The 7943-nt window shown below is 46.3% G+C and overlaps 1 protein-coding gene and 1 non-coding gene across 2 annotated transcripts in view; both read left to right on the top strand.

The window, feature by feature from the left end:
- Positions 1–2367: 2367 nt before the first annotated feature.
- On the top strand, positions 2368–2442 carry Trnat-ugu. The gene has a single exon. It is a non-coding gene; the product is annotated as a tRNA-Thr (tRNA).
- A 3525-nt stretch (positions 2443–5967) lies between these two features.
- Positions 5968–7943, top strand: part of LOC124555755 (rhythmically expressed gene 5 protein) — a 177972-nt gene continuing 175996 nt past the window's right edge. Inside the window, exon 1 of the mRNA XM_047129778.1 lies at positions 5968–6071. Coding sequence (XP_046985734.1) covers positions 5976–6071 — 96 coding nt within the window. The 5' untranslated portion in view covers positions 5968–5975. The remainder of the gene's footprint in view (positions 6072–7943) is intronic.

The raw sequence follows: 7943 nt of genomic DNA, 5'->3' as shown, positions 1-7943 counted from the left end.
CTGTGAGACGTCGTGCAATATTCCCATTTCAACTCCTATAGTTTCATGAAGTTCCGATAGGTGGCAGGCTATACGTAGCCTTCAAAATGGTGTCTGTAGCGGAGGTGCGTTCCAAGCAAAAAGCTGTCATTGAGTCTCTTTTGCTGGAAAACCAAAGCGTCGCAGATTTTCACAGGCACTTAGAGTTGTCTACGGAGACCTGGCAGTGAACCAAAGCACGGTGAGTCGTTGGGCGAGACGTCAGTTATCACCGCAACAAGGTCGCGCAAACCTGTCCGATCTCCCACGAGCCGGGCGGCCGCACACAGTTGTGACTTTTGCAGTGTTGGAACGTTCGGACACTCTCATTCGAGGTGATCGACGGATCACAATCAAACACCTCCCTGCACGACTGGCCTCACACAAGTCTGCGCACCCGAGAGGAGCTCACAAAACTTCATCCACCCTACAGCCTGTATCTCGCACCTTCCGATTTCCATCTGTTAGGCCTAATGAAGGATGCACTCCGCATGAAGCAGTACGTGTATGATGGGGAGGTTATTGATGCAGCAAGACGTTGGCTCAGACGTCGATCATCAGAGTGGTACCATGCAGGCAGTAAGATGACGTCAGACTGTAGCACTGAACGGAAATTATGTTGAAAAAGAGGGTTTTGTAGCAAAAAAGTGGGGAATAATATGGTATACTGAAATCCTGAATAAAACCAACCCGCTTCCAGAAGAAAAATGTGTTGCATTGCTTATCACACGCCCCTCGCATAACTGACAGTCAACTGGACAGTTGTAAATATCCGGGTTAATAGCAGCTCCTAAATCCAATCACGCAGTTAAAAGAAAACGCTTAGTTATCTTATGCCGTAACGGTGAAAGTTACACATATATCAAATCAGGGATTTAACACTAGCCCAGAAAAATAATTTTGAGGGTGATCATTAATGGATTGGCAGTGATTAGTGATTGTAATTTATAATTTGGTTTTGTTGTTAAGTCTCCTCCTTCTTTTCTTTTTTAGTCATCAGTCTTGTAATTCTTGTGACTGGTTTGATGCGGCCAGTCAAGAATTCCCGAAGTCCTCTCCTATGTCAACCTTTTCATCTTAGGCATCTTAGGGTAGCACTTGCAACCTCCGTCCTCAATTATTTGCTGCGTGTATCCCAATGTCTGTCTCTCTCTACAGTTTTGTCCTCTATAGCTCCCCCAAGTAACACGGAAGTTTTTCCCTGATGTCTAAACAGATGCCCTTTGATCATGTCCCTTCTTCTTGTCAGTGTTTTCCATACATCCCTTTCCTCACTGATTCTCAGAGAACCTTCTCGTTCCTTACCTTAGCAGACCACTTGATTTTCAACATTCTTCTGTAGAACTACATCTCAAATGCTTATAATCTTTCCTGTTTCGGTTTTCCCACAGTCCATGTCTCAGCCAGACAATGCTGTGCTCCAAACGTATATTCTTAGAAATTTCTTCCCAAAATTAAGACCTATGTTTGATACTAGTAGACTTCTCTCGGCTAGAAATGCCCTTCTAGCCAGGGCTAGTCCGCCTTTTATGTCCTTTTCACTTCGTCCGTCATGGGTTCTTTTGATGTATAGGTAGCAGAATCCCTTAACTTCATGTACTTCATGATCACCAGTTATGCTGTTAAGTTTCTCGGTGTTATCATTTCTGCTACTGCTCACTGCTCTCTTCTTTTTTCTGTTTCCTCTCAATTTTGTACTATATCGAATGACTACAAAAGGTTAGTCAAAAATGGGGAAAAATATGTCGAAGATTTCATGCTGCTATGAACAAGAAGTCAAGTAGCGTCGTTACTTGTCCCCTCCTGGACTTATAGCTCACAAAATAAAGAAGACTGATCATTTTAAAAGACTCCGAAGAACTACAAGGTCTGAAAATGCTCTTCTCTCGCAGGTGTATCACACGACTCACCCGAATGAATGATGTGTACCAAATCGGCCCTCGGAATATACGAGAAAAAAATTGTCTTACAGAAGAGTACGAATTATCGTAGAAGAACTTGTGGTCCACTACCGACGGTGATGCAGTATACAGTCTCGTGTCACGTAATTGAAGCTGTGAACGGAAAGACGGGTCAATATGAAAATGGTATCTGTTCCTCCGGACATGTCCGAAAGAAGAGATACCATCTTCATATAGTTAAGGCTAACCGGCCATTGACCTTCTTCTTCTGTGCTGGATGCACACGCATTGCCCGAGCTCTGACGGGACTCGGTAAAATTATCTGCCGCGAGTAATGAATGTAATGGGCAGGGGCACTAGGAATGTAGTGTGTGGACGTTAAGTTGGAAATGTGGGTCTCACGGGGAGCGTGCAGGGGATAAATCCCTGCAGTTTCACTATCTTCTGTGCCCTCGGTGGCTCAGATGGATAGAGCGTCTGCCCTGTAAGCAGGAGATCCCGGGTTCGAGTCCTGGTCGGAGCACACATTTTCAACTGTCCCCGTTGATGTATATCAACGCCTGTCGACAGCTTAGTGTCTTGATTTAATTATCATTTCAGACGGGTTAATGTCTCGCGGAAGAATGCTGTTTACAATGTGGGCAAGGGTGCAATTTCGCCTCTCCTTCCTGGTGGCGTATCGACGTGCACAAGAACAAACAAACGTGTCTTTCACATTTCTCGGTTTTATGAAATTCTGTTGCATTACCAGATCATTGACATATGAATATGGAAAAACAATTTTGTATTTGTTGCTCGAATTACTTTTCCTCGTTTATAGTTCATCATGTAACGAAATTCATATTGTTTCGATTTCCATTAATTGCAAACGCTAACGCATGCAAGTGCATCATCTACCGATTACAGAATACTCTAGGGGAAGAAACGTTCATCAACAGTATTTGGATGACAAGTAGAGAGAAAGCCGTGGCGCACAATGTGTGATTATCGGACGATGTCTTCTGTTCCGCCTTCAGTCCCAAACATATCTGTTGAGTGACAAGTGGCGCTTGTGATTGTGATCCATCTGGAGGAGTTAAGGTGGTCTCCCTCTCCATACATGTGGCTCAGTTGGTAACTGTAAACGTCAAATTAAAATCCACAAGGTCTGAGTCGGTCCCAGAATTCTTTATGCAACTGATTTCCCTAGTGGCAGTGACGGGAATAATGGTATTTTGCTCTGTGCGCTTTAGTCTGCATTCAGCTGTATATCTCCCTAATACTGGCTGGGTAAGTCAGTCCAAAGATAGGAGGAAGGCTAGGTCATTCCACCTCCAACAGGACCATGCGAGTAAGTCACTGTGGTGCAGGCCTGGGCCGGCCGCGGTGGCCGTGCGGTTCTAGGCGCTACAGTCCGGAACCGCGGGACTGCTACGGTCGCAGGTTCGAATCCTGCCTCGGGCATGGATGTTTGTGATGTCCTTAGGTTAGTTAAGTTTAAGTAGTTCTAAGTTCTAGGGGACTGATGACCTAAGATGTTAAGTCCTATAGTGCTCAGAGCCATTTGAACCATTTTTTTGCAGTCCTGGGCCTGCGGAGAGCTGCTTCTGGCTCTTCGAGCTACGTCTCACTGGCGGTTTCACCCTCTTCTTTCTCTCTCCGACCGCATCAAGAAGGAAAAGTCGACGTTAAACTCTACATGCACTCAGCACGATATTCTCGAAAACAATTACACTTAAGAAATTCTGCGCACAAAGATATGTGTCGAAGTGATGCATGTAAGGAAGAACTTTCGACCTTAGGCAGCTGAATCCCTAGGGGAACTTCCAGCCAGCAGATCCAGATATATTAGTTGCTTCAAAATATTACGTGACACCAGGTAGAGCATATAGTGTCAGTATCTGTACAGAGGCTTCAGTAACTTCCTGGGCTATCTCAGAATAAAACACGAAATGATGTTGACTTCTTCTTTTATCGTATACTTTTAAATATACATTAATTCCCACAGTTCTCCGCACCGCCTTTAGCGGCTCTCGAACATCTTGGTAGAAGATTCGACTGCATGCTTTTCAGAATCGCCGCGACATTCCGATGAAATGGAATTATCGTGTGGCATTGTTGGCCGGCAGGCCCTGTCCAGGAAAGGTCAGCCCCCGGGTGCAAGCCTCATTTCAGGTGACTCCACATTGGACGACTTTCATACCGGTGATGATGAGGACAACACAACACCCGGTCCACGGGCGAAGAAATTCTCCAGCCAGGCCGGGAATCGAACTCGGAGCTGCTGCATGATAGGCAAGCACGTTACTACTTTTATCTCATTTTGGTCGTTCTTGTTCGTTGCGTTTGTTCAGGGCGGACGTCCCATGACATCCATTCAAATTCAGCGTTGATCCGTTCACTCAGGTTTTTATCACAGATGGCCGTTAACCCTCTGACCGAAGGCGCTTAGCTACTGTGCCGGTGTCACTCAGCTAAGCAGGCGGAAACATTCCGATGAATCGATAACGTCCTCAAAACGCTTGCCCTTCCGGGTATATCTGAATTTAGGAGAGAAGCAAGAAAATATGGAGGAAGTTCTAGGGCTGTTATCCCTCTAGTGACCAAAAACTGACTGAAGAACGCTATTTGGTCTCGAAAAAAATGACAAACACGCGCTGTCGTAAACTTCGTGCGCACGAAATAACTTGTTGCCAATCGCTAAAAAAGTGTCAGTGCAGGTAACTTCAATATAAATAGTTCCATATTTGTAATAGCACCATTCGGTTCTCGTGCAAAAGTTAAGTCCCGGTATTTATTAAAGGAACTGTGCATAACAACATACGGTATGCGTTCCCTATTGCTAATATTGAGCACTACGTTGTTCCTTGGCCCTTACCCGCCAGGCTAGCCGAGAGCGCTAATGCGCTGCTTCCTGGACTCGGGTAATCTGTGGAATACGCCAATAAAATTTCAGTCTTCTTTTTCTGATGTCTGCCCCCCGAGATTGCCGGCCGGAGTGGCCGTGCGGTTCTAGGCGCTACAGTCTGGAGCCGAGCGACCGCTACGGTCGCAGGTTCGAATCCTGCCTTGGGCGTGGATGTGTGTGACGTCCTTAGGTTAGTTAGGTTTGGCTATGGCTCTGAGCACTATGCGACTTAACTTCTGAGGTCATCAGTCGCCTAGAACTTAGAACTAAGTAAACCTAACTAACCTAAGGACATCACACACATCCATGCCCGAGGCAGGATTCGAACCTGCGATCGTAGCGGTCACGCGGTTCCAGACTGAAGCGCCTTTAACCGCACGGCCACACCGGCCGGCTTAGTTAGGTTTAATTAGTTCTAAGTTCTAAGCGACTGATGACCTCAGAAGTTAAGTCGCATAGTGCTCAGAGCCATTTGAACCATTTGAACCTGGACTCGGGTAGGCGCGCCGGCCCCGGATCGAATCCGCCCGTCTAGGTGAATACCGGGCTGGTCCCCACGTCCCGCCTCAGTTACACGACTCACAGACATCTGAAACACCTCCGCACCTTTCCATGATTTACAATAGACGTAGACAGATAGGGTACTCTGATTCCGTCCCGGGGGGTACGGAGTGGCGGCAGGACGGGCATCCGGTCACCCCTTCACATTAACATGCCAAATCTGATTTAACCACGCCCACACCGCGCAAAATGCGGGACAAAGGCGCAAGCGATAGATAGTTGTTCCTTGGCCCTTAACGAATGCGTTAGGGGTTCCTCTATACCTCGCCTTCATGTAAGTGAAAGACATTTACCTCCTACCGTGGACGAAGATGATGACAACTACAGTGTATAGTGTGCCCATCCTCTCGTGGGGAGACTGCAGTGAAGCAGTCGCTGGTCACAAGAGGTGACACTCGAAAGGACGAGGGAAGACGGGGGGCACGGCGCAGCGTACGTCATTGTCGCGCGGCTGAGGATTGGCGCATCGCACGTGGTGGCGACTAAGCGGGGAATCTCGAAATGTCGGTCAGTGGACACGAGGCTGCGTCATCAGCGGCGGCGGTGGCGGCTTGTGAAAGCCGCGAGACCTACATGTGCGGGCTCAGTCCCGGCCCAGACGCCAAGCCATGCGTTCCCCGTCGCTGCTGCCGCTGCTCGCGCTCGCCGCCGCCGTCGCCGGCTCCGCCATCCCCATGTGGGAGTACCTCAACAGGGGCGAAAAGGTAACGCCTCGTGCTTCAGCCATCTCGCTGTAGAACTTACAATTCCCGCAAAAGAAATGCGTCTGTGGATCCAGTTTCTTGTCCACCAACGGGATTTAGTAGCCAGGAAGCGTGGCAATAGTCTCCATAAGTATCTGCAAGGGTTTCAAATATATCATGTTAGATTTGATACGAGCGGCTTCGAGTATATAGAGTATGAGATGTGCGAGCCATGTAAAAGCATCGTTACCGAAAGCCACTACCGATGCAATTTGCACGAAGTTACCTGTTCTGCGCTGGTCCGTCGATTTTAAAGTACTCGTCTGGGTCTTGCCGCAACATGTGTTGATATGTTTCTCACAAAAGGTAAAACACTCAACTGGCACCGAACGATTGACTAGAACGGTTCCAGGGACGAAATTATCACTGCTATAACCCTACATTGTCTCTGGGTAGCGTCCCTGTTAAAAAAGCGCGGGTCGCGGGTCTGAGTCCTGCCTCGGCACTGGTGTGAATTATAAATGGGTATCATCTATACCTTCACGATTCAGACCAATATGTCGTGATTGTAGCCGTAATGGCAAAATATATCGGCAGATTTTAGACCAATGCGTAATATGTCGTTCCAAACAAACACTGGGATATCTCTATAACTAGTTGCTGTATGGTACAGTTGCCGAATTCCAATTAAAAAGTTCTCCAGTACTGAACGTATAACTATTTTCATTCATAACTGAATCTGTAATCACACTCTGCAATCCATCGTACCGTGTTCAGATGAGGGTACCTGACAGAAGTAATATTTATTCCTCTCCTTCTCTCTGCTCCTTATCAGTGTAAATTTTATGTGAGGGTAAGATTCTCCTCTTCCAATTGGAAGGGACATCTCCCTTTATTAACTATCTGGCTAACAATCCCCGCACTGTCCGGGTATTAGTTTCGCCAGTTTTCTATTAGAAACGAAAACAAAGCACAAACTGTGTTTGCAGTGTATTTCATTTCCATATGTTCGTGAAACAGATTCTGTTCGCTGGGCTTCGCGTGTGTACAACCCGATTTTGTAAACATCTTTGTGGGAACGCCTCTTCATAGCTCTGTAGATGGTTATTGTTTTCGCCTACAGCCGTTTGCGCTTTGCAGTTGAAAGCGCTGCCAGGTGTTAGGAATTTCCTAAAGTTAACTCGACTGTAGGAGTGTCTTAGTAGTAAAGTATTAATGTATTAAAACTTCGTGCATGATGCGGCATTTTTTCACGTATCTCAGTGTTTATGACGTCATTTCTCTTGAACTGTGTGTCTTACAATGATGTATTTGTGTAAGTACATTCGGCGGCTTGTGTGGACACAGTGTGCAAAATTCGTTGCAAATAGAGTTAATATCACAGAAGTAATAAATTTAAACTTCAAGCATGATGGGGCAGTTTTTCACGCACCTTATTGGTTATGACGTCATATCTCCTGAACTATGATAGGAAGGTGGTTCTTACCTCCTCAACAACTGTTGCCTGGCAGTAAAGGATATGTGTACCAAGTTGAAGTCGGCTCAGTGGTTTAGGAGAATGTGTGGAAGACACACACACACATTTTTGTAATATGTATGGTTGTTATGGGTGTTCCTTGCAATAATGGTAGGTCTTCATCCAATGGATACCACCTCTCTTCTACAATCTTTCCTGCGAATTTGCAGAGAAGGGTATAACTTTCAAATGTCCACCACAGTTTTTCAGTCTGATTGGCTAGAACTCCAGATAGGTGACAGGAACTCACGCATGGCTTGCACTATTGCCTAACTAGCGGAAATATTGAACCTATCTATACCACACATTTGGCTTGGTCCATGACATCATCAGAATGGTGGACATAATGCACGCATCGAATACAATACTGTGTATCC

This window comes from Schistocerca americana, chromosome X (assembly GCF_021461395.2).
Source record: "Schistocerca americana isolate TAMUIC-IGC-003095 chromosome X, iqSchAmer2.1, whole genome shotgun sequence".
NCBI classification, from domain to species: Eukaryota; Metazoa; Arthropoda; class Insecta; order Orthoptera; family Acrididae; genus Schistocerca; species Schistocerca americana.
The sequence above is the reverse complement of the archived record's forward strand: the minus strand, read 5'-3'. Positions and strand labels throughout refer to the sequence as shown.